General features: G+C 39.3%; 2 protein-coding genes and 1 long non-coding RNA gene across 4 annotated transcripts in view; 1 reads left to right on the forward strand and 2 right to left on the reverse strand.

The window, feature by feature from the left end:
• Positions 1-318: 318 nt before the first annotated feature.
• On the reverse strand, positions 319-9,313 carry EIF1AX (eukaryotic translation initiation factor 1A X-linked). Its single transcript, XM_075196555.1, has 7 exons — positions 9,081-9,313; positions 4,679-4,762; positions 4,112-4,215; positions 2,967-3,017; positions 2,088-2,169; positions 1,908-1,999; positions 319-1,715 (listed from the first exon to the last, which is right to left on the reverse strand). The coding sequence occupies exons 1-7, from the start codon at positions 9,094-9,096 to the stop codon at positions 1,710-1,712; spliced, it is 435 nt and encodes a 144-aa protein (XP_075052656.1). The 5' UTR covers positions 9,097-9,313; the 3' UTR covers positions 319-1,709.
• A 35-nt stretch (positions 9,314-9,348) lies between these two features.
• Positions 9,349-24,405, forward strand: LOC142139171 (uncharacterized). Its single transcript, XR_012688172.1, has 3 exons — positions 9,349-9,531; positions 21,379-21,545; positions 23,196-24,405. It is a non-coding gene; the product is annotated as an uncharacterized LOC142139171 (long non-coding RNA).
• The window catches only part of RPS6KA3 (ribosomal protein S6 kinase A3), a 91,493-nt gene continuing 87,879 nt past the window's right edge, over positions 24,360-27,973 (reverse strand). For both annotated transcript variants that reach the window (XM_075196553.1, XM_075196554.1), the window contains exon 21: positions 24,360-26,590. In XM_075196553.1, coding sequence (XP_075052654.1) covers positions 26,465-26,590 — 126 coding nt within the window. In that variant the 3' untranslated portion in view covers positions 24,360-26,464. The remainder of the gene's footprint in view (positions 26,591-27,973) is intronic.

Here is a 27,973-nt window from a genome sequence, read left to right on the forward strand (position 1 = left end):
AGGCAGTTTCTTTACTGCAGTCACATGGAATCACAAATGCGGTTTTCGCCTTCACCAACTGTCTGAATTACATGGACATGAATGGCCCTTTCAGGTTTCTGAAAACCATTTAAGCCCAAATTTTAGGCTACCCCTTACAAATAAAGATCCTTAAGTGTTGTGTCTTTGTTTGACACTTACCACACCCAAAGCCGTGATAAAAAGCTATAAGTGGAAGATTTTTGCACACAAAAACAACTAAAAAAAATAAATAAATTGTATGTATGTCACCATATGCAAATACATTTTTATTTATATAAAAAAATATACTACAGAAAATATCAGCACAAGTCTTTATTATGCATTTGGATGATTTTGTTTCCATTCAGAAGTCACAAGGTATCTTTCCATTATAATATTTTACATTAGGCCCTATTAGTTTTATCTTCCATCATTCTGTTCACAATTTAATTCACATACTATATATTATGCAGCCCAAGAGGAACTTGCACATCAAAGAAGGGGGAAAAACAAAAAAAAAAAACTGTGCACACAGTTAATATATACGAGCAGAGATATCACATCCTTGCTAGCTTATCTCTCAACCAAAAACACTGCTAAGGTCTGGCTACAAGAATAGGTTTTATGCACCAATGCCAATATATTTAAGTGACTTTGGGATGAAACTATGTAATTCAGCTAACTGTGTATTAAATATAGTGCCAAATTCAAGTATTTTCTGTATTAGAGACGGTGCAAGAAATAAAAACACTGAATCAGTTTTTGGCAGGTAAGAAATATGCAGTACACTTCCTAGGTCAAACACAAGCATTCTATAGCTTGCCAATATTATACCACATTGTTTCTGAATTAAGACAAAAATCTTATATACCTAAATGCATTACAAACTGGGAAAAACACCCAAGGACCATCTAATATGTAATGCATAATAATGCACCTTCTTCCCTTGTTGGGTGTGCAAGAAGCCATCTAGTGCATGTTAAAAGCACTTTCTGTATAGTCAAGTTATTTATAAAGCTCTTAATAACATAAGAGAAACATATGTGTAAGCATTTATTTGGTGGGAGAAAGCCATTTATAAAGTAAATAGATAAATGAAGGGAATATGTTCAGTAGGTAGGCCTCACCTAGTATTTCAACTGTCTAGTTCGGTAATGTGGCATTATTAAATTTCACACAACAGTCTAAAAGAATTTCAAAATTCAGCAGTGGAATTGACAAATCAGGGAAGATGAGCTTGCTCTCTTCATAAGGTGTATATAAAACTAGTCACATGGTAAAAACAGAAGCACAAGTCATTTTCTGGATGGATAATGGCAACACAACAAATAATATGTCTCAAATTGCCAAACGAAGAGATGGTGCATCTTCCAACTAAACAAATCCTAAAATGTTTTAATACAATGAAAAAAAAACCATGATAATTACAAAAAGGTAAAAAACAAAAACCCCCACACAGTACATTCAGCATGCCAAACTGAAAGGCTGTACATTACCATCCTTTACAGGCATTTAATATTTTAGCGTTCAGATGTTCCAGAATATCCAACATTGACCTCTACTGAAAGAATATAAATATTTTAAAACTCAATATTTTATTTTTGTTGGAGCAGAGGGAGAGCATCATCTCAACAGAAGGCCTTCACTCAAAAATCAACACATCAAAACTAGATCCTGCAGCAAATGGAATGGAATAAACTTCTCTCCGTTTAGATCTGCAGAGGGGAAAAAAAAATAAATATGAATATAAATTCAGCCCGCAAAACTTCTGCTGCTCTGGGAGTAGGGGACAGGTACACTTTGCAAATATTTGCAAAGTCAACCAGGATTATAACCTGCTAACACTAATATTGTGGCCCAGCACTGATTTGTAGACAACACCTACGCTAGCAAAACCCAACACTTACATCATCAATGTCTTCATCATCATCTCCAATGTCATCAAATTGGATTTCATCATCATCACCGGGACCAAATGTGTCGGTTTCATTGATTTTAGCTTAAACAAAAACAGAAAACATCAGATTGTTGAGAATATCCAAGGCCAACTGTATCACATGATATACATTTACTGTATCCGACATTACCATGCTCTGGAAGTTCGCCATATGCCTTCAGACTTCTGGCTTCATCTGCGTTATATTTTAGGATGACATCTGCTTTATTATCCTGGTGTAAAAAAAATAAAGTGTAGTACATTAATACTGACTGATAGATACTACTTTTGAAAGCAAGAAAGACAAAAACAGAAAAACATTGTTTTCATTTTATTTACGACATGGTGTCTGTTTTTGGCAACACTTCCTTACCAATCCACTGGGTTTGGTTTAGGATACCCATTATATTGCTCATTCTGTCATCATGAATATAAAACTGAAGAGATGCTAGGGTTAGGCTGCATTTACCTTACTGGTTAATCTTACCATATGAGCACTGGTAGATAGTGACTAAAGTTTTTATAATTATGGGGAGAAAACATACATTTAAAGCTACCAGCAACACTGAGCCTTTTGGCCATTTACAAGGTCCATGGATGACCATCATTCAAGCCGTATTTGTGTGGTCATTACATTAATCACCCCATCAATACTAAATTAATCTTCATGCATTTTGTATTTTAGTTGTGGCAAAGAATTAAAGTACTCACGTCAAGTAAGGAATTAATAATATAATGAAGTCTGCCAGCACAAGGCATGACTACGTTATGCTTGATAATCTCCTCCAGTACTAAAACATAAGATATTTTTGCACTTGACTGCACAGAAAATAAAGGCTGGTTTTAAACAGGGGCAGAAATTATAAGGGAAAATTCTTAAAATATGAGTGGACCCTATTGATGGGTGCATAAAATATCTCAACTATAAGCTTCAAAGAGTTAAAATGTTAGAGTAGGCTGTATGGATTTTAGCTTATATATGCATGTAAGCAATAAGTCAATTAATAAACAAGTTAAATAAAATACATACTTGATAGTCTCGTAAGCCAACCAATATAATGTCTGATGTATTGATCCACACCTGAGAAATACAAAAAGCAGTTTTGAGCACAATTCTCAGAGAAAAAATAAAGATATATGTAAAATGACTTAATACATAAAATCTCTCAAATTTAAACAAAGTCTTCAAGTTCATATCTAATACATATAAGCCTAGCGGCGTGTGTTAGCGTGTGTGGAAAAAACTATTTTCTCAGAAAGGGCTCATCCAATTGACCTGAAATTTGGTATACTGACATTTGACAAAAAAAATTATAATAGTGAAGTCAGTTAACTTCCATCATCCCCCTTACCCCCCTTGGGAGGGGTAGTAAAGGCTTAATTTACGAGTTGAGGGCTCAAACTCTTGACTTCTTCCGGAATGCCAAGGCACAGATTAAGTTTGAAAGTTGGAAGCATTATTATGCTATTGAGAAATCTGAATGTTGAGAGGACTGTGCAATGGCACCCGATTAGTAGTGACAACACTGAAAACAAATGTGATACAAGCAGAAGTTTTGACTGGCTCTGCTGAAGGAGAGAAGGTGATGATACCTCAGATTGACTTATGTCCATCCGAAACAGGAGTGCCGTTTAAGCTAAGACGGTGGCAGTTCCCTTTGAAGGCCCCATTTGCTATGACCATTAACAAGTCACAGGGTCAAACACTTGACCGTGTGGGTATTTATTTACCAGAGCCTGTGTTTGGTCATGAACAATTGTATGCCGCATTTTCACGAGTACGGAGAAGCAGTGATGTGAAAGTGCAGGTTATGAATACTGCACTTCAAGGAAGACTGATTGAGCACAGCGATAAGGTTTTTAGCAGAAACGTTGTGTATCGAGAGGTTTTAGAACAGTAAGACGATGGAGATTAAGGATGTGGCGATGAAGATGAAGGATGAGGTGATGGAGAAGAATGATGAGGTGGTGACATGTGGACAAAACCACATTAAAAAAGGGCGCTTACGTCGGGAAGTAACGCTCTTCCCCTGAGGAGGCCTGGCCTAGCCCCAAATGCATGACAAGAACCTTTTTAACACCTTAAGTAGCTTGATTTGACTAGAATGCATGAGTATCATGCACGGATTAACTTGTTTGTTTATATGAAGCAGGAGTGGGGACAAAATCCCATACCTTTTTTCGCAGTTTTCCTCTAATGTGACATAACCTCTTGACACCATCAAAACACATAGCTTCCAATCTGCCGTTGCCCAACATCTTTATGACCTGAGCATATTCTGAAAAACACAAAGGCAGTTAAGAAACAAAAAACACAGCCCCAAAGATTAGTCCATAAAAACTATCTTACATACCAAAACATGTTTACAGGGTATGGGAAGGTACAATCCAATATTAAAGTGGTTTACATTAAGTTATACACACACACACACACTAAGTCCATACTCCTTAACAAAACTCAACCAATAATGCCGCAAAATAGTATCTCCAGCTCCCCCCTCCATCTTACAATAAATGACAATTCAACTTTTTTTTTTAATATCTATTAGTAGCTCTTATTTCTAGAATAGCTCTCCATTAAGAGAATACCATTCATGGAGAGCTTAACAAAACCTTTCATGAAATGGTTTCTGTAAGAGTTATACAACGTTTTGCATAAGACACAGGATAACACTTACAAACTAAACTGGAGGTTTAATTTAGCACAAATTAAATTACTGCTTGATTAACAGAATTTCTTACCTTGTCCGTCTTCTTTAAATACAAGTTCTCTCTTTTCAGATTCATTCTCATTCTTACCACGTCTTCTGTTCTTACCTCCCTTACCTAAACAGAAATGTGACAATATATATGATGGCAAACTATTTGTACATAGTTAGACAAATGGGGAGAGGGGTTCAAACTACATCACACTGAGGTATAAACATTATGAAGGACAACATAAGTGAAAGAGATTCTTTCAGGTTTGGAAGTCCTGATTTTAGAAAACAACGGGAGCAAAATCACCCAGAGGTAAACTTTGCTGCTTGCTAGAGACAGGCTTATTGCTGGCATTACTGGGGAATATTAAGTCAGAAAATAACCAGGTACATATGACGATTAGAAGCCATCTTACAATAACTTATCAACATGTATGAGTTCATATTGGGCATCATGGTTATTTTTAGACCATATGGCGATATTGGGCTAATTCAGATATTAACTACATGGAAGTATGACCGAGCCTTACATCCATACTCTGTCCTTAACATGTAGCCATCCTAAACATCTAAATTATACCTAGACCAGGGTTTCCCAAACCCAGGCCTAATGGCCCCTTAACAGTGCAGGTTTTCCATATCTCCTTGCTGGAGCACAGGTTTAGTCATTACTGACTGACACTAACAGATCTATAGGTGGCAGTAATTAATTCACTTACAAGTGCATGTTATCCAGGTGACAAGTGAAATAATTACCACCACCTGTGGATCTGTTACAGTGACAGTCAGTAGGCATAACAGAAATTCAGCAGTATATTACAAAATTCAGCAGGAGAGGGCTGAACATTAACATATCATTACCAGTTCTGAAGTCAAGCAATCATCAGCCAGTGTAATATACTTTAGAATCAACTTAGGAAGGGGGGTTGTTAGATAGTAACTAAGAGCTCATGTGCCACGAGATAGAGATAAAAAAAAAAAAAAAAAAAGGAATGGAGCAGAAGAACCTTTTCAAAGTACCTTTAAAACAATTAAGCAACAATAACCCTGACATTTTTAATGCACGTTTCTGAAGGGACACCAATCATGCCAAGTGTTAGAATAAGTTCATGACCTACAAAATGGTGTTCACCAACATAATTGTATAGGTAACCCAATATATTGGTTAAAACACACAACTTTTTACTAGTATTCCTTATTTATTGGGCTACATTACACTATTACTTGGTTAAGGGAGGGGCTGAGGATGGTCTCCACAGAGCTCCCATACTGGGCTCCACAACTGTCCTCCATCCGACCACCCATAACACTGTTTTGGCACTAATTTACATGAGTGTCCATTTGTGCTGATCTGTTCATTGACCCATGGGACAGAGCAAGTGGAGACCTCTGTCCCTTACACATTGCAGTCGGCTCCTTGACTTGGACCCTGCTGCCTACCTTGACTCCAGCATCGCCTCAGCCACCCACATCAATGTCGGCCTCAGAAGCTACTCCCAAATCTTTTGAGATTGTGGCACAACACTATCCTTCCTGTGGAAAGCGCATCATTGTTCAGACTTCCCATCACCGGCTGTGAGAGTCACGGGGAGGAATGGAGGCCAGTGTCTTCCTGAGAGACGGCAGAGTACCAACACCGGGAGACGAGTACAAGAGGGCCTGTTTGCGGATGCAGGCATTTGTGGCTCTTGCCTTGTGTCTTACTAAAGAACTTCCAATGGGTCTTCGTGGAGGGATGCACAACACGAGTCTTCCAGTGGGTCTGGCCACCTTGCATCTTGCCCAGCTTGAGTTAGACCACCACAGATGCCCTTTTTAGTAAAGGGGTCACGTACACCTGACTCACTAGGCCCTGGAGGACAGCAAGCCATCAAATGGCTCAACTACTGCTAGTGAGACCTCTTTCCATCTCTGTACAGGTGAATAGAGATGGCCATGGGTTGCTTTCAAGAGGAATGTGAACTGCACTGCATGAGACACTGTAGCTCAAGTATGGATTACATTTACAGCATATCCTGCACCCTAGTCCAGTGTCCAAATCCTGGCCATACCCTTCCCCGTACATCCGAAGTCCTGGTACTCAATCCCACATATATGCAGATTGGGCGTTGCCAACCTGGTGCCTCTAATGAGCATGTGTTGGATGCCTGCCTACAGTTGCAGACCTCTACACCATCTAGGCCTCGATATCATCCAGTCTTCTGCACGACATCTTGGCCTCTGCATAATCTAGACCCTCCAAAATTGTGTAAATGCATCATTTTGGCCTCAACACCTTGCAGACCAAACCATAGTGACCCCCCCCCCCACCCCACCATGCCTATTGTAACATTTGCTACTACTGTCTCATATCTTCCATATAGAACTCAAGCTCTCACAGGCAGGGTCCTTTACCCCATGTCCAATGTCTGTCCACTCTGTCTTCTCCACTTGCACGGTCACCTTGTCATATCCTTAATTGTCCTTGTATGCCATGCAATTAGTTGCATCCAAGCATTTATAATTATGCCTATGTACCAATTATCCGTCAAATCATGCTAAATTGTTTTTGTATATCATGCGATTTGCATTGTTAGCACCTCCATGCATTATTCTGCACCAATTATTACACTTCTTGGTTCATGTATGTTGAAGATAAACACTGAGATCCTGCTGCTGTGTAATACAATTACTTGTCCATTTCAACATTTGAAATACCCCAATACTCAACAGGGCTTCGAGATATGTAGTGAAGGGTCATTTAACTGCTAACAGTCTACCACCATGATAGAATGTAAACAACTTTATCATTCGTTAAAATAGTCAGCAATAGATCGGTATGACGAATGCTGCTTTTATTCTTAAGGAAGTGTTAACTAACAGTTCTAAAGGACATATAGACAAGTCCATCAGAACTGTAATCATTCTGTGCACTGGCTTGTGTCAGCAAAAGAAAAAAAAACAACGTATAAACTAAGCAAAGTACTTCTGAAAAAGGAACAATCCATTTCACATGTGAGCAATGGGGCACCATGTTATTATATACTGAAACGCTAAAATGAGTCAACAAAAAGCCATAAAGAGTCTTGCAAAATGATAGATTCAAAAGCAGGTCACAGTTGTTTTTACATTCCAACAACCCAAGCTAATAAGGCACGTCACCTGATGGAAAAACAGAGCAGGACCAATGCACAATGACGATCAAACAATAATTCTGCCTAAAAACTGAAAGTACAACACCTTGCCCCCAAAAATATATACTTAGGAGCCAATTTAATTCAGCCTGCACACTTACTGTTAGTACAGTAAATGTGTGCAGTATTAGTTATTACAGTAATTTTAACACTGATTTTTGCTCACTCCTCTCAGGGACTGCCAGTAAAAATCCAGGTTAAAAATACCACATTAATCCTACACTAACATAGCCAAGTGGAATCTGCCCCTTAAAGTCCAATAGGGAAGGAAACTACAGACTCTGCTGGACTCCCCTTGCTTATCCCAACCTGATCACTGTCATCATCATCATCATCACCATTTATTTATACAGCGCCACCAATTCCGCAGCGCTGTACAGAGAACTCATTCACATCAGTCCCTGCCCCATTGGAGCTTACAGTCTAAATTCCCTAATATAGACACACTTACACATAGACATAGACAGACAGACTGGGGTCAATTTTGATAGCAGCCAATTAACCTACTAGTATGTTTTTGGAGTGTGGGAGGAAACCGGAGCACCCGGAGGAAACCCACGCAAACACAGGGAGAACATACAAACTCCACACAGATAAGGCCATGGTCGGGAATTGAACTCATGACCCCAGTGCTGCGAGGCAGAAGTGCTAACCACTAGGCCACTGTGCTGCCCAACTGTCTTGGTTGTTGACCAAAACAACTCAGCAAGCAGGGGTTAGCAGAGCAGTGGTAGGGGACTGCCTGTATAGCTTAAACACCAGATTTACATACTACTATAATCCATCCAAAATGTAGTTTTCAGTTTGTGGTAAAACTATGATTTAATACAGAACCATCGAGATCAATTGCCCACATATACATGAGCCATAACACTGCAAGGACACAGGAAAAATACTTACACTTCTACTTGATGACCAGCAAAATGCATTGCAGTTAAGTTACAAAACACATACAATGCATCAAGAAGATTAGTGCAAAGATATTCAGGTTTTATGACAATGTATGTGCAGTTTAAATGCTCTTAGAAAGACAAACACATTAGGAAAATGCAGCTCTTTATCAAGTCACAGCGCTGGCTTAGTTATTAAGTTATATGCAGGGTTCTTATTGAAGGCCACAAGTTACATACGCCATACATAGAACAAACTTACCCCAAGGATCCACAGTACAAACATAATATACAATGTATACTGGGGTCATGTTCTGCCACCACCCGCTGGTGCTGCCTATACTATACGGTCACCCAGGGCCTCCGCTTCCCTGGGCCTCACCTTTATTCTTCGGCATGGTGTAGAGTACCGGCTGAGTCCGTGCGTGTGAGAGGATAGATCAGTGCCGGGTGCGACTGCGCAGGTCCTGGTTGGGAAGAAGTATGTTGTACGAGGATCGGATGGTCCGTTACTCAACGATGACCGGAGGCCGCTCTGCTCTTCTACCGCGTGCGTAAGGAGCCGGCGTGCGCAACCGGAAACAGAGCGTCACGTCGGAAGCAACAACGGAGACCTGGAGTGACGTCAGCAGTGCGGCGGCGCATCTCTAAGAAGCTGCCCGCCAATGGGATGAGCCCTTGTGGCTTTTTTTCTGCACTCAACTTTATTTGTAGGAACTGTTATGTACAAAATGTTTAACATGGATTTGGAATTTCAATTCTCTTTGAGACCATCGTATAATTTACACAATGACAAGAATATACACTCTTTTTTTCAATAATGTAGAGCTGAGGTGTGGAATCTATTTTTATTATCATTTGTAGACTGTCATGTATATTTAAAACTAGCTTCTGTATTCATGTAGTGCCCCCAGTTGATATTATGCCGCACATTAGTTTCCCCAATTAATATAGCACATAGCAGTGTCTCAGTTAATTTTATGCCATATAGTAGTGTCCCCAGTTCATATTATGCCTCGGTATAGTATCCCCAATTTATATTATGCCACGCAGTAGTTCCCCCAATTAATATTATAGCACATAGTAGTGTCCCCCATTCATATTATGCCACATTAATGTCCCCAGTTCCTATCATGCCACATGGTAGTGCGTGCCCCATGTTAATATTGTCTCAGTAGTGCCCCATGTTTATATTATGCCACAATAGTGCCTCCAGTTCATATTATGTCACATTGTAGTATTACCAGTTCATATTATGCCACATTGTAGTATCTCCAGTTCTATTATGCCTCGGTATAGTATCCCCAATTTATATTATGCCACACAGTAGTTCCCCCAATTAATATTATAGCACATAGTCGTGTCTCCCGTTCATATTATGCCACATTAGTGTCCCCAGTTCCTATCATGCCACATGGTAGTGCGTGCCCCATGTTAATATTGTCTCAGTAGTGCCCCCTGTTCATATTATGCCACAGTAGTGCCTCCAGTTCATATTATGTCACATTGTAGTATCCCCAGTTCATATTATGCCACATAGTAGTGTCCCCCATTCGTATTATGCCACATTAATGTCCCCAGTTCCTATTATGCCACATGGTAGTGCCCCATGTTAATATTGTCTCAGTAGTGCCCCATGTTCATATTATGTCACATTGTAGTATCACCAGTTCATATTATGCCACATTGTAGTGTCCCCAGTTCATATTATGCCACATGGTAGTGCGTGCCCCATGTTAATATTGTCTCAGTAGTGCACCCTGTTCATGTTATGCCACAGTAGTGCCCCCAGTTCATAGTATGTCACATTGTAGTGTCACCAGTTCATATTATGCCACTTTGTAGTGCCCCCAGTTCCTATTATGCCAAATGGTAGTGCCCCATGTTAATATTGTCTCAGTAGTGCCCCATGTTCATATTATGTCACATTGTAGTGTCCCCAGTTCATATGCCACATGGTAGTGCGTGCCCCATGTTAATATTGTCTCAGTAGTGCCCCCTGTTCATATTATGCCACAGTAGTGCCCCCAGTTCATATTATGTCACATTGTAGTGTCACCAGTTCATATTATGCCACATTGTAGTGCCCCCAGTTCATATTATGCCACATTGTAGTGTCCCCAGTTCATATTATGCCACAGTAGTGCCCCTGTTCATATCATGTCACACAGTAGTGTCCCCAATTGCTATTATACCACACAGTAGTGTCCCCATGTTAATATTATGTCACAGTATTGCCCCAGTTCATATCATGTCATACAGTAGTGTTCCCAATTCCTATTATGCCACACAGTAGTGTCCCCATGTTAATATTATGTCACAGTAATGTAAATTCCTATAATGCCACACAGTGACCCCAGTTCATATTATGCCACATTGTAGTGTCCCCAGTTCATATTATGCCACAGTAGTGCCCCCGTTCATATCATGTCACACAGTAGTGTCCCCAATTCCTATTATGCCACACAGTAGTGTCCTGATGTTAATATTATGCCACAGTAGTGCCCCCAGTTCATATTATGCCACATAACAGTGTCCCCAGTTCATATTATGCCAAAATAGGGACTTTAGAAAAAAATTGGGATCCAAAACCAAAACACGCAAGGGTGGATTTGCCAAAACCAAAACACAAAGTCAATCCAGATCCAAAACCAAAACACGGGGGTCAGTGAACATCTCTAGTTTTAATTAGCAGCAGGTATAGCTAGACTTCTTATAGTTAGCAGAAGATATGGCTCATCATATCGTGGCTCAGTTTTAGCTGGATTGTAGATTTTCACCAAATCATACTGTAACTCATGATCAACATTGTCAACATTTATTTATATAGCATCAGCAAATTCCATAGTGCTTTACAATTGAGAACAAACACGATAATAAAACAATACTGGTTAATATCATCATCATCATCATCATCTATTTATATAGCGCCACTAATTCCGCAGCGCTGTACAGAGAAATCACATCAGTCCCTGCCCCATTGGGGCTTACAGTCTAAATTCCCTAACCCACACAAGTGTGGGAGGAAACTGGAGCAAACCCACGCAAACACGTGGAGAACATACAAACTCATCACAGATAAGGCCATGGTCGGGAATTGAACTCGTGACCCCAGTGCTCTAAGGCAGAAGTGCTAACCACTTAGCCACCGTGCTGCCCTGTAATACAGACAGAAGGAGGCCATGCTCGCAAGCTTACAAGCTATGGGACAATGGGAGTTTAAAACATGAGGTTAAGTGCTACATATTGCATATTGGTTCAGCAAGATTGCAGATGTAAATAGTGCTTAGTGGGCTATATGATCCAGTTGCATAGCTAAAAGGTTAGCCAAAGGTTTGTTGTCTTGTGTCTTGATAATCATACTTGCGAACTCTCCCGGAATGTCAGGAGACTCCCACATTTCGCGTGAGTCTCCCGGACTCCCGGGGGAGTGTGGAAATCTCCCTGATCAGCCCACTTCCTAGTGAAGTGGGCAGAATTCGGTCCACCCGGAATCAATCGCGGCGTTTGGTCCGTCCCCGCTGTAAAATGACGTGTTTTGCATCATTACATCACGGGGGCGGGGCCAAAATGACGCAATTTCGGCGCCCCGCCCCCTGCAGGCCCATGTCCCTGCCGGCATCTCCCGGAAGCCCAAACACAAATGTTGGCAAGTATGGTGATAATAGGGTACCCTAAGGAGGTTAAGAAGTTGGTTGAGAAATTTTTTGTGCTTGCCTGACGAGGTGGGTTTTCAGAGAATGCTTCAAGGTTTGAAAACTAGAGGAAAGTCTTATTGTGTGAGGGAAGGAATTTCACAAAGTGGGTGCAGCCTGAAAAATCTGTAACCAGGAATGGGAGCATGTAATGAGTGTGGATGAGAGGCGCAGATCTTGTGTAGAACGGAGGTGTTGAGTTGGGAGATATTTTGAGACAAATGAGATGTATGTTGGTGCAGTTTTGTTGATGGCCTTGTATGTTATTAAAGTATTTTATATTGTATTCAGTAATAAACAGGCAACCAATGTAAATACTCACAGAGCAGCTCAGCAGTGGAAGAATGATTTGCAAAGAAAATCAATCTAGCTGCTGCATGCAAAATAGATTGTAGGGGCGAGAGCCTGATTTAGGGAAGACCAATAAGGACAGAAATGCAATAATCAATGCAGATATAATGAGGGCACAAATGAAAGTTTTTGCAGTGTCTTGTGAGAGATATGTGCGTATTCTGGAAATGTTTTTTAGATGTTTTTAACATGATATAATATTCCTCTACAACACTCTTAATCTCCCTAGGTTACTCTGTTTCCATCCTCTACACAGCTAACACTAGACAACAAACCTCTGACCAACATAGTTGTGTGACTGAGCAAACAGCCACTAAATACTTTGCAACCTTTGCATTCTAGGTAGCCAAATATTCAATATGATGTATCACTTACCCTTGTGTATCAAACCATTGTCCCATAGATTGTAAGCTTGTGAGCAGGGCCCTCTTACCTCTCTGTATGTATGAATTACCCAGTATTGTTTTATTACTGTTTGTTCCCAATTGCAAAGTGCTACGGAATCTCCTGTCTTTATATAAATAAATGATGATGATTTAGATATAGAGATGATGTAAGGAACAAAGGATAGTACTGAGTCAAGGATCAAACCTAGACATCCAGCTTGTGGGGTGGTATTTATTGTCATGTTGTCAACAGAAATGAAATGTCAGGTAGGTAACTTCTGTTGGCAGGTGAGAATATTATTAATTCTGTTTTTGAAAGATTGAGTATGAATTGGCTAGGGGACATCCAAGATGAAATGGCAGAAGGACGGTCAGTAACGCGGGCCAACAAAGGTAGTGATAGATCGGGTGAGGATAGAAAATCTGGGTAGCATCTGCATAGAGAGGATTTTGCAATCTAAAGGAGCTTACTAGATTTCCAAGAGAAGTGGTGTTGATAGAGAACAGCAGAAGGCCTAGTACTGAGCCTTGTGGTACGCCAACTGATGAAGGGGAGCAAAGGTGGATCCAGAGAAATTAACACTGAAAGAGTGATTAGATAGGTAGGATGAGCACCAGGATAGGACAGTGTCTTGCAGTCTTAGAGACTGTAGCATTTGTATGAGAAGAGAGTGGTCAACAGTGTCAAATGCAGCAGAGAGATCCAGGAGAATTAGAAGCGATTAATGGCTTTTAAATTTAGCAGTGATCAAATCCTTGATAACCATAGTCAACACAGTCTCTGTATTGAGAACGAAAGCCTGACAGAAGAAGATTTGATAAGAAGTGTGAGGCGAGTATAGGCAAATATCTTGACTATTGGGAGTCATTTTCATATTGAGAAGGCCCATTATTCCTGCTTCCAGCAAACAATGCGGATCATCCCTGAGGTTGCCAGTTATGTTGTTTATTCCTTTTCATTTTTCAAGTAACTATTGTATTATATCGTTGTATGACATTTTGTTGATTGTTTTTCATCTTAAGCATTGGGGATTTATTAACCATATTAAATTACACTTAATAAGTGTTCGTCTCTGTGTTCTCACGAATTCACATGTCAGACTTAGCTTGGTTTTAGAATGTTACCTAGTTAAAACAAAGGAAATAATTTGGTTTATGATAACTCTTGGTGAAAGTAAATTGTGATAGATAAGTTTAAAAGGAGAGCAAAAGGCTTCCTGTGTAAGTGTAATGATTTAGATATAGAGCTGATGTAAGGAACAAAGGATAGTACTGAGTCAAGGATCAAACCTAGACATCCAGCTTGTGGGGTGGTATTTATTGTCATGTTGTCAACAGAAATGAAATGTCAGGTAGGTAACTTCTGTTGGCAGGTGAGAATATTATTAATTCTGTTTTTGAAAGATTGAGTATGAATTGGCTAGGGGACATCCAAGATGAAATGGCAGAAGGACGGTCATCACCAAAATCTTGGTGGTGGCATAATTGGTAAGGGGCGTATTCAATTGTCAGCGTTAATGCTGCAAAACGAGCGCTCGAAAAATATTACCGTTAATATGGTAATTACTTGCTCAGGGAGCTGCGAGCTGAAATTCCGCGAGTAAACTACCGTATTAACGGTTTTCGCACGCAATATTACCGTATAAACGGTAATATTTTTTGAGCGCTCGTTTTGCAGCATTAACGCTGACAATTGAATACGCCCCTTAGTGTGTGGGCAGGCAGGGAGAGTTTTAATAATTTTTAAACAGACCAGGGGGTAAATGTATGAAACATCTGTCTCTGAAAGTCGCCGGAAATCAGCGACTTTGCAGGAGAAATTTAAAGCGGCGATGGCTTGTAAAGGCAAGTTTGGATATATCTATGTATGTGTGTGTGTGAGTTCCCAATTACCCGATTGCTGACTAATATAAAACATCTGTAAGTACCTGCAACTGATCATATGCTACTACTGTTCAAAATAAACCAATTAACTTGGTTAAGTCAAAAGTGTTTTGTCGCTTAACATCCCCCACCAATGCCGCTGGTTCTTTTCAACAACACCAAGGCAGCGGGCTGGGGGGACTGAGAAAAATGTGGTGTTACTAACAGTGAGGGAGATTTGAGGGCAGGTGGTGATTCTGGCAGGAGGGAATATAATAAGCTCTGTTTTGGATATGTTGAGTTTCAGGTAGCATTGGGACATCCATGTGGAGATAGTACAGAAGAGGAGAGGTCAGGGGGAGGGATATAGCTTTAGGTGTCATCAGCGTAGAGGTGGTACTGGAGTCCGATTGAGCGAATTAGTGCTCCAAGAATAGAGGTGTACAATGAAAAAAGCAAAGGGCCAATAACAGAGCCATGTGGGACCCGAACATAGTGGGAGTGGAGGGGAGGATGTGCCAGAGGTGGAAACACTAAAGGAACTGTTCAATAGGTAGGAATTGAACCAAGAAAGAACTGTGTCACGAAGGCCAATAGAGTGAAGGATGTGTAGGAGAAGATGGTGATCAAACAGTGTCAAAAGCAGCAGAGAGATCCAGGAGAATGAGTATGGAAAAATGACCTTTAGACTTTGCAGTAAGTAGATCATCGATCACTTTTGTGAGAGCAGTTTTAGTGGAATGTTGGGGGCGGAAGCCTGACTGCAAAGATTCAAGAATGGAGTGAGAGGAGAGAAAGTGAGACAGGTGTTTGTACACTAATCGCTCAAGTAGTTTGGAGTTAAAGGGGAGGAGAGAAATAGGGCGGTAGTTGGAGAGAGATGCCCGATAGAGATGGTTTCTTTAGAATTGGTGTGATGAGCGTATGTTTAAAGGAGGATGGAAATGTGCCACTGGAGAGAGACAGGTTAAAGAGGTGATCTAGAGGTGGACATGCAGTAGAGGAGAGGGAACGGAGAAGTTATGTAGGCTCGAGGGGACAGGTTGTAGGGTGAGGGGATAAGATGAGTGTAGAGACTTTGTCTTCCATTACTGGAGAGAATGTATTAAGAGTGGATTTGGGAGTGTAGGTGGAGTGTGTGGAATTTGGCATAAGGGAAATATCTTGTTGAATGGTGTTGATTTTTTCTTTGAAGGTTCCAAAATTATGGGCTGTGAGTGAGGAAGGGGGAGGAGGTGCAGGCGAGCAGAAAAGTGAGTTGAAGGTGGAAAAGAGGCAACGTGGGGTAGACGACTGGGTGGATAGAGATTTGAAGAATGTTTGTTTGGCAATTGAAAGGGCAGTGCTGTACGATGAATGGATGAATTTATAGTGGAGGAAATCGGCATAGGAACAAGATTTCATCCAGTGGTGTTCTGCAGTATAGGAGCACTTTTGCAGGGAGTGGATCTGTTTGCTGTGCTATGGCTGGGGTTTGAATCATCGGAGATTGTATATGGTAGTTGAAGATGAATCTAGGGCTGAAGTGAGTGTTTCGTTGTAGAAAGAGGTGGCCAGATTAGGATAGGACAATGCAGACATAGGAAAAGGTTGTTGTTCTAGTGATGCTGAGAAGTGGATTGAGTTAAGAGTACTTAGGTGTTGTTGTGTACATGTGGATTTGGGTGCAGGGGGAGGGCATGAGGCAAGGCGAGGCTGAAAGGAGGTTGTGGTTGAAGAGTGGGAATGAAAAGTTGGTGAAACTAGAGATTGAGCAGAAGCGGGAAAAGACAAGGTTAAGGGAGTATCCATCACAGTGAGTGAGAGATAAGGTCCACTGGGAGAGAACAAAAGAGAAACTGAAGAGTTTAGTGGTAGAAGAGACAGTGGGATTATCAATGAGAAATTGGGCGAAACTGGACCTGGGGGGGGGGGGGGGGGGTGATTAATGATAGCAACAAGAAGGTGGAAAGGATAATGTAGACTTCAAAGGAAGAGAATAAGAGTGAGGATTCAGAGGTTATGACTTGAAAGGAACTACTTAGAGAAAGTAGAATGCCTACTCCACCACCTTGTCTGTTTCTGGATCTGGGGGTATGGCTGAGGGAGAGTCCCCCCTTAGAAAATAACTGCAGGGGATGCAGTGAGCCAAGTCTATATAAAGGCGAGGAGGTTGAGGGATTTAGAAATGAATAAATCATGAATGGATGCTAGTTTGTTACAAACAGATCTGGCTATCCATAGTGCACAGGAGAAGGGAAGAGAAGATTTTGGAGATATGTGGATAAGGTTGGAGGGATGGCAAGTGTGGGGTGGATGGAAAGGTTTGGGATGGAGCGAAGAATGTGAGCAGAGAGTGGGGATTGTACGAGTTGTTGTCATTGCGCCAAACATATGTTTTAGAATTAAGACCAAAACTTTTAGCTTTGGTCTCATGAGACCATAAGACATTTTCACGCATGGTTTAGGATGATTGAATGCATCATTTAAAAATAATGTAGACTGGATTGAGTATTCCTTTTCTTTGATAAAATCTTGCCACCTACCCATAGCCCACATACATGCAGATTATGGGAGATAATTTACACATGCAGGGAGCAACCAGTTCCTGCCATAAATTAATGTAGCTCCGTTAATGTTGCCATAGGCCTCTTGGTAGTCTCCCTGATGAGTTTTCTCCTTGTCCTGTCATCAGCTTTGGATGGACATCCTGGTTTTGGTAATTTCACTGTTGTGCTACCATTTCTTCACTTATTGATGATAGTCTTCACAGTGTCCCATGGTATGTTTAATGCATTTGAAACTATTGTCTACCCATTTCCTGATTTACCTTACAAAAGTGAGATCCCATAGAAAGTTCCTTGCACACCATGGCTATCCACATAGGATGCAACCCAGAAAACGGAAAAAAAATCCTACAGAAACAGATGTTTATTTGGGGTTAGTTACAATCACTTTCATTGCTGGTAGGTTTACTAATTACCTTTGAACAGGATTTTGAATGTGATTGGTTAATGCTGAACACAGCTATAGCCCCATTATGAAAGGGTATGTACGCTTATGCAAACATCGTATTGTAGTCCCCCTACCAGATGTTCTTCCTTAAAATTGTCTATTTGTTTTTGTTTAAAGGTGGAAATAAGTCTGACATGATTTATCTTGATTTAAGACTTTAAGCTAGGTACACACTGGAGGTTTTTCAGCCAATCATCGGACCAAGCAGCTAATATACAACCGTTTGGTCAGATATCGTGTCAGTGTGTATACGTACACGATGAACGACGGTCGTCCCAAAATTCTGATTATTTTGTTTGGTTGGTCGGCATGATTGATAATCTCGTTCCAATCGCCTTCTGATCCTGCAGTGTGTATACACTCATATTCATAATCTCCATAGAGTTTACAGAGTGATTGCCTTTTCAGTCGATGCCGGCAATGAACATGTCCAGGTGACTAAATGTAGAGTGCTGTAGATGGAATAATTCATTTGTTCGTTCATTCGTTCCGAGACTGAATATTTTGTTTCAGAGTCACAGAAGGTAACAAAATTTGTTATGACATGTGGATAGCTGTCATTCTCTAAACTACTATAGGACCAGATGAAAAGCAAAGATCTGAAGGTGAATCATGCACACTTTAACAAACCAAGCATGAATCATGTGTAGTGTGTATGCATGTATCGCTCGACTGGTCGAACCTTCAGTCGTAGGTACAATCGTTGTAGGTAACAGGTTTGTCTGAAAATTCTCTAGTGTGTACCTAGCCCTACATCTCAAACATCTGTAATTTCAATAAAGGTATGTAGTCTTCTTATATCCACTGCAGCAGGGAAGGCTTCTTCAGGCACAGAGTGGTCCTTGAAGGCATGAACTTCAGTAGTAATGCATATCCTTTCCAAATCCCTTAGAGGTGGAGATTAGTTAAATTAAACAAAGACAAAAATGGTGGTTCTATACAATTGGTGGTTTGTGCAATGGCCTTCATCGTGGAATTTGTAGTTCATTTTTACAGCAGAGCAGACATAATTTTTGTTCAATTCTATTAGACCAGACGTCAAAATTTTGTGTTGACTCATCTGCATCATCCCTATGTCTCTTGAAAAAGCTCAGTTTTTTCCTGAGAAACTGAAGGAGACACCATCGTGCCAAGTACCACTTGAGCTGTCAACTTGCTCACCAGGAGCTCATTGCATTTCTTGTGATCTAAGTCAGTTGGAAATAAAGAGAAGACATAGTTCTTAAACTTAGGATCAAAGTCACCAAAATGTAGTGATCCGATTTCAAGATGTTGATACCTCTTGGATACTGGCAAAGTGAATAAAGTACTTGATCTACTAGTCCGACATACTTTGCGTAATTGCTTTGTTTCATCTCCTCCTCAAATATCTCAAGCTGCTCTTACATGAGGAAGGCCATTACTGGCAATTACATTAAAGTACATTACTTCTGTACTGGTGGATTGCAGCAGGAATGAATTATTATTGGCGAGGATGATGACCGTATAAATTGCAGGTGCTGGGATCTAGCTGAGAGAAGGGAACTAGCTGATGCTGAACTGCTTGTTATTTTTAAGCATAAAGTTTCTGATTTTTCCAAAACCTTCCTATGAACTCTACAAATGGTATAACATGGATGAAATTCCTAGATGGTTACGTTCCCTACCTCTACTGACTGTGGTTTTACAAACGCTACAATTGGCTAGACAATGGTTGTCAGGATTTGGGTAAAAATAATTCCACTCATAAGAGGTGGATTTTTAGGTCTTATGCCCAGGCATAACAATGGCCTTCTTCTCAACATTGGCAAGAACTGCTTCCACTGGTGCAGACTTGCCACTGTAGAGCTCAATAACAGAACTGTTAGTTTAGCTGCCATAAGCCTATTTTAGCTTGTATTGTGGGGGCCCAAACAAACCAAGCATTTACGCCACAAATCTGGCACTCCTTGACGCTGAAGTGCTTGGTTTGTTAAAGTGTGCATGTTTTTTTTTTTTTAAGATCCAACATAAGAGTGGGTGGAAGAGCCCAAGGACAATTCCATCTTGCACCACTTTGCTTTTCTGCCACTACTGTGTGGCATTGTTTCCTAGATGCGCTATGAACTGCCGTGTGTTTGTGCCGTTGTTCTGTCGCTTAGTATCCAGCCAGCTAGCTGCAGTCTTTGGCCGAAAGTAGATGAAAATAATACTGTGACCTATGGGGTGTTCAAAATTGACTGTTAATTAGTGTTGCGGTTAATACTAATGTAGGAACAAAAATGAGCCAAATTATGTTATTTTAGCAATTTTTAAAAAAAAATACAGATCCAAAACCAAAACACGCAAGGGCGGTTTTGCGAAAACCAAAACACAAAGTTAATACAGATCCATAACCAAAACATGGGGGTCAGTGAATATCTCTAGTTCTTATATTTGGCGTGTGAAAGAAAAACTTACACCTATGGCTTAAAAAAAGAAGAAATGTTTACCCTAAATGTTTTTCGGATTTAAACAGATGCTATTTTTGTCTCGTCATCTGGATTGTCAGTTTTATCAACTTTTGATGTATAAACTTAAAGTAAAAAAGAAAAAAAAAAGTCTGCTACATAAAATTTATCTTCACGATACAATACAAGACATTTTTTTATAACCACTAGAGGGCGTCAGTGTTTCATAGAACAAACATCATCCCACATTGATGAAGCAGCGTTATATTTCAAAAATAACTTATTCTTTTCCTGTACATACTAGTATATTTATATTTACTACCTACTCGCCATCATTCTATTCTTTTACAGTTATAAATTCCTCATGTATACATTTATTCGGTGGTTGCACATTTTTAAATTGTGACAAACTTGCAGCTTTATCTTTATCCAACGCATTTTTGGCAAGAAAGTCTAACAAAGTAAATGGGTTACATTTACAATAACAAAACAGGTTCTGTTTGCAGGTGTCTCTTTGGAGACATCCACGTCAACTTCCACCTCTTAATCAGTCGTATCAACAAATCCATTTCTTTCAGTTAAAAAGGGTCCCTACTACTTATTTTGTTTCCTTTCTTTAATGGTATGGACATTGCGGAAACGATTAATGGATACTGTATTGAATATTGAGGTTTCTTGTAGTACAGAAAGTTTGATTCTTTGTCTCCCCAATGCCATCCAATTTTGAAACCAGTCCTGGACAATAGTATAGGTTATGGTCCTGGTTAACTCTCAATACTATCAAAGTACAAATTTCTGCATTATAATAAAAGAAATTGGACTAGTCATTAAAGAGGACCGGTCTACTAATCTATACAAAATTCTCTGCTCCTAAGAGAGAAACAGTTCAATAACATGGTCAGTACGCCAACAGTAGATCTGCTCTTCGACTGCCAGTTTTTTCCTTTAGTTTATGACGATTGTCCATGCAATTGTTTCTCAAGGTCACAGCTTCTGTTCAAAGATTATGCAAGTTCAGATGCCTGGAGAATACAAAGTGCAGGAGGTCAGCTGACAGGAGACGTCCGCAAAGAAGCAGCATAACTATCAGAGCAGCAGCACCGCTCATACGAATACGATAGTGAGACTGCAAAAAACTTCTTACTAAAAGGTAATTTATACTCTCCTGCAATGTCTGGGAGACTCTGAATTTATGGGAGCTCTCCGGGACTCCCGGGAGAACAGCAAACTTCACGAATTCTGCCCGCTTCGTTGGTGAACTGGGTGGGGACAGGGCTAATTCCATAATACTGTATGTATAGCAGGGGGTAGGGGCTGACGCGATTAGCGTGGTCATGTCCCCAAGACACAGCCAACTTTGGAAATCTCCTGGAGAGATTATAGCCAAAATTTACAAGTATGAGGTAATTAGCCAGATATATTTTACGTTAACAAGCGGGTTAACATCAATTTTTATCTGAAGAATGGACTAAATAGACATTAATCTCATGGCTGTACATTATATGCTGTTTTAACATTTACCTTTCACATCATATGTACAAGTAGCTGCATTACTTATATCATTTGCACTTCTATGGTTTTAATACATAAATATAAGTAATCACGAGTTTATGAATTCATTTTATTATATGTATAGTTGGTTGTTATAGTCGACATATACGTATACAATACCACTACGCAGAACCAGTGTTTGAGCGCCAAATAATATATATTTTTTTCTATATCTATAGTGCAGGAGGCGGCTCTATTTTATGTAATTCTTTTTAGACGGCACATTTAACCTACCCAATGGCTGGTAGAAATGCAGGGCCTGTTTTTAAACGCAGCTCTCACATTAACCATTTTCTTCGTCCTTTTCAAAAGAATTGTTGCAATACAGCATACTTAAAAATCCATTTTGTACGAATAATCTAGCCATTCGGACACTATTGATACATCATACAAAATACATATTTATTGGCAGATACGTTATATGGTCGTGCATAATGCATAGCACTTTCATTACAAAGAAGGAAGCAGACATTGACTGTCTTAAAATATATATATTCCTGCTTTTTTTTTATTATTTTACTCCCAGCCATGACTTGGTGTATACAAATTGCATCTTTGTTAGAAGCTTCTTCCTCTAGCTGTAAATTAAACCATTAGTCAGCACTCAGGATATAGGGAATGATTTATCCTGCAAGATATGTCAGGAGTTACCAGGAAGTTCTGTAACCATAGAGGTCACAGCAGGCCTCAAGTCCTTTCTATTATCTATACAGTCCAGGATATGTAATTATATTAACCTTTAACTTGATTGAAATAAGTCAACAAAATATGGTGGTTATAGTGTTGAGGGAATAAAGTTAAATATATAATTAAAAATAAGACAAAGTACCATGGTGGAAATGAGGAAGAAGTAGGGGAAATGAAAGCATCTTGTAATATTACTTTGCAAAGAAGCTTATGAACATAGTGCATTATGGGAAGGAGGAGGACCTCGTGAGGAAGATGATGGCTATCAAAGTAGATGGACCACTCCAACTTGTAGTATTTCCATAATGAGGTGTATTATTTTAGCATACAAATGCGATAAAGCACAATTTGTGAGCTTACTACAAAAATATTTTTATACTTTGCACCCACCATATTTTTCTGATATTCCACAGACCTTTAGTCCTAGATAAGGCTCACTAGACATATTTGAGCAACTCCGTAGCTGTGTGGAAGGGGTTAATGTGCAGAATACATTTATAATTCATGAATTCTGATTGTTACAAAAATGTATAAATTAATTATTGTCTAATGTTTCATATAGCTGATAATCCATCCAATGGGAGACGCAGTATATCTTTGAACTATACTTTCTTTGTGGACGGATCGGTGAAGCAAGACCAAGAAAAAAAAAAATGCACACAACACGCCATAGTTTAGTTATAGAAACACAGGAAGACATTTAAGTAAAATAAAATGGATTTCATGGTCACCAGAGGCAGATATACATGTTTGTTTACATTTGGCTAAAAACATCACCTATTTAACCTTGTAAAACCAAGACATCCTGCAGTTAAACAGTGAATTGTATAAACTACAGTACATAGAATAGTTTCACAGATAGATAGGACACATTATAAATATTTATTATCCACCTGGCACTAACATTCTGAGCCCTGTACAAACACGTTTTCTGCATACAGTGGATGAAACGATTCTTCAGGGTGGACAGTATTCAAAAGAATATAGCAATCATGTGCCTTAATGATGCTACTGCTTCCAAATTAATTAGTAAAGTTACAATGTCATGAATATTTGTATAAGTCGCAAAATCTGCCATGACTATGTTTTCAATTACCTGCTTCTTTCAGCCAATATAGAAGAGCCAATGTAAAGGCTCTGTCATCAAATGAGTGTATTAAAACAAAAGTTAAAGCAACTTACTTCATATGCAAGTACTAAAAGCATTTGTGTTTACTATATCCCAAACCTGTTTTTTAGCTTTAGAAATCACTTAAGTCTGGTCTGTGCAGCTGGGACAGGAGTTGATAACCAGAAACAAAACCTTAGGACTAGTGTTTCCCAAATCCAGTCCTCAGGGAGCCCTAATAGTGCATGTTTTCCAGATCTCCTGGCTGGAGCATAGTTGTATTTGATACTGACTAACATTTTAAAATATCAACAGGAGGTATTACGATTTCACTTGTGACTTGGAAAACACACACTGCTAGGGCTCCCTGAAGACCAGATTTGGGAAACGCCAACTTAGACCATTCAAGAAATATAGATGCTCTATTAATACTATAATTGAGACAAATGGATTGAAGCCGACAGTGATTCTAAAGTAACAATTTTGAAAGATCAAACATGGTCCATTTCATTTATGTAACATTGAGCTAGAACATTTTGTGAATAGATCAGTTTTAAAAGGACTCGTATTTGTTTTTCCTGTATGCACACATACATTTTGAAAACAACCACAAATAAGTTATTACTGTATGTATTTGAAAGTTTATTATATAAATGTCTGCTTTTTCTTTAGATTACAAAACTGATTAAGAGAAATGTACAAGCAATGATTACCATTAAGAATTGATCATACTGGATACATGTTAGTAGTAATGGTTAAATTTGTTTCAAGGGACGTGATAAGAGATCCTTTATATTTGTTTCTAGCTTACTGCAATGGAAGTGTCATAAGTGTCTTCCAAATATTGACTGATGGGCACATAGGGCAATTCATAATTATACTTCAAGTATCATAATGTTACTGACATGCCATGCAAAATCTAATATAAAGAATGATTGTACATAACGGTAGAAAAATATTCTCTATGATTTGTCTTAAAAAAAAAAAAAAAAAAAAAAAAAAAAAAGTTATACAGCGCCCCCCCACCAGATACAGTAACTGCAAAATAATTACATCCCTTTGTGTACAATGTCCCTTTAGTCTGGGTCAGTTACGCCATAAAGCTAATGTACATCATTTTCACCAGAGAAATCTCATCGGTCTTACACCACAGCTTATCATTAACATCAAAACTTTGCTTAGAAGATAAGATTGATAAATGGCAAAAAAAACATCTATTTGCGCATGTATATTTTATATATATATATATATATATATATATATATATATATATATATATATATATATATATATAAAAAAAGTATTCCAAATGAAGAAAAAAAAAATGGTTAGAAGTGCAAGAGGGAGAAAATAATTCCCCACCATATTTGCTTTCAATTCGATGTAGTTGAAGCAGCAGTGCTTAAGTATGCTGTAGAAATGTTTTAGATTCTTTCTCAGTATATGACCGCTGAATCCCCTTCCATTCTAACCACAGTTAATTTATTGCCTTTTTAAAAGCTTAGTGTGTTCAGTAAATTTCATGAAAAATCAATAAATGCCTAATGGTCCTGGGACCAGGCCATAGTCAGAACGTGGAGGGCAGGCTGAAAAGTAAAACTTGGATTTCAGGTTTTTAGCTACTTCCAACAATTTAAGAACTGGACTCTCAACATCATACCCACTGAAGGGGTTGTAGGTTTGAGTTTATTTCTATTACATAGTGCTAACCTTTCATGGATACAGTATATATGCATTATTTGTATGCTACTCTGCACTTTAGGAATTCTGAGTTCACTACTAAAAAAAAAAAGCTACCACGTGTTCAAAACCATTTACTGTCAAATGAAGCTTGTGTAATTTTCCTTGCTTCAACAACTGTGTGACAAGCAATAGCTGTTCTTCATGCAAGTTGCATGGTAAGAAATAATTGTGGGCCAACTTACACAATGGATGCAGGGAGCTTTAAACTGGCTGTGTCAAGCCAAAAGGTGCACATCATTTAAACCCAACACATAAAATTATATTATAAAATACAAAAGAAAACAATACATGGCCAGTAAGCGAACTTCTAACCCAACAGAATGGAATAAAGGACAGTCAAAGTACTGCTGCTTCAGCTATTTGTTTGCTGGAAGAATTTATAGCACACAGACTGCAATCAATTCCTTCAACAACCAGCTTTCTGGAGAAGGTTTATATTTTCATGTATGTGTTGGACCATGTTACATTCAGATGCAGTTCCATAAAATTAAATTAGAGTACAAGAAACGCAACAACTTTAACTAAAAAATGCCAAGTAGACCGGCAGTTATGTGCCATAAAATAAACTCAGAACTTTGCATGGCACAGAGTATACAGAATTAAGGAACACAGCTTTGATATAATGTAAGTGCTCAAAATAAAGAAAGAGAGAGAGATGGGCAACTAAAAATTCTCCCTATAAAAATAATCATTGACATTTCAGTGTATTCTTCATGCAGGGAGGATAAAAGTTTTATTGCTCCACTGGTGGAGGACCAGTTTTTCCATTTTACAGACTGGTCATAAGAGTCAGTAAGGTAAAAGGGTTGCCATCATCAACATAAAGAGAAAACAGACAAAAAGCAGCAGCATAGATGGTGAGCCGGCAGGGGTCTTTTTGATATGTGCTTGCCGGAGTGTCTTTTTGATATGTGCTATTTCTCTGTTGGCCTGGTTTGTGCTGTGGATTTTCAGCTCTAGCGCACTGCAGACAGTTCAGTTCACAGGGCAGTTGAGGTAATCTTCTTTATACCTCTTCTTTGAGCAAGAGTGGAACGGCCAACAGGTTCTAACACTGGAGACAATGGATTGAGGTTCAAAGCAGAGTATGTGGCTGCCATGGCTCCCTATATTCAAACATAAAGAACATGTCAGTAAAGAGCGAATATGTCAGTAAAGAGCAAGAGTCTATAAAACACATTAAGATAGACTTCACCAACGTCATAGCAAAAAAACATATATATTTTGCTTTATTTATATATATATAAAAAAAAAAAAAAGTCATGACCAGTTCCAGCTCAGTACTCTTGACCAGTGATGGGCAACCAGTTATAGTTCAAAGGCTGCAACCTCCAAAAGTGTTGCACATTATACTTAATTGCAAGAATAAAAAACAGCTTTAAAATACCTTTGGCATCCCCATACCACTCATCCCCAAATGCATCCACATATTCCTACCGGTCTCAAAAATTCCACCACATGCTTCAAAATATTGCCAAATGTCCTCAGATCTGACATATACTCCAAAATGACGCCACAATCCACTCAGACCTCCTGCATGCCCTCCACACACTTACCTGCACATTACAAATGGAGAGTGTACAATGTGCAAAATGCACTGCACTAACCCCCTCCTCAGATTGGTTCTGCTGTGTGAGCTCCTGCCACTGAGCAGAGGAGGTCACATGATATGGAAGCCAGCTGCTCCCATTTAGGCTGGGCACACATTACAGTGTTATCAGCGGGCGGATTACCGGACAAATCAAACGATAAACAACCGTTCAGACAGATACTGCATTAGTGTGTACGCCCCAAAAATGAACAATTGTCGTTCCAGAGCACATCGTATAATTTCATTTGATTTTGAAACCGGACTAAACATGTTGTTCAACGATGGAACAATGTCGTTCCAATTCTGCAGTGTGTATGCACTCACGGACAGCAGTGTCCGTAGATCTCTATGGAGTGTGCAGAGTCACAATCTTTTCAGCCGATGGTTATGACAGATGAAGAGCACAGATCTGAAGGTAAATCGTGTAAAACGTATATAGTGTGTACACATGAATCAGCATACTGATTGGGACTTTTTTCCTTTTCTGTCACTGGTAAAATCGTTAAGGATATCACATCATGTACATAGAGAAAAATCACATTGTTTAAAATGTCTCCCCATAACAAATTTCTGAATATTACTTGGAAAACATGTAAAACAACTTTTATTTTCAGCACATTTACAACTCTATTGGGAACAGATGGGGCTTTATTTTAGTAGCATGTTGGAATCTTCTTTACAGTGTATTTTCCATTGCCCTTGTTATTGCTGCTTTAACACAATTTGTACAACCCCAGAAAAACACCCCAAACAGAGTCGCTAGTACTCCAGAGTTTTAATATGCCAAATGTGTGTAACACATTAACACATCCATGCGAGCTCAGAAAGAATTGGCCACAGCACTTCACCCCCAGACAGCCATCATCAGCCGAGATCCTCCATTGGCGCTGTGAGTGGT

Source organism: Mixophyes fleayi, chromosome 2 (assembly GCF_038048845.1).
Source record: "Mixophyes fleayi isolate aMixFle1 chromosome 2, aMixFle1.hap1, whole genome shotgun sequence".
Lineage (NCBI taxonomy): Eukaryota > Metazoa > Chordata > Amphibia > Anura > Limnodynastidae > Mixophyes > Mixophyes fleayi.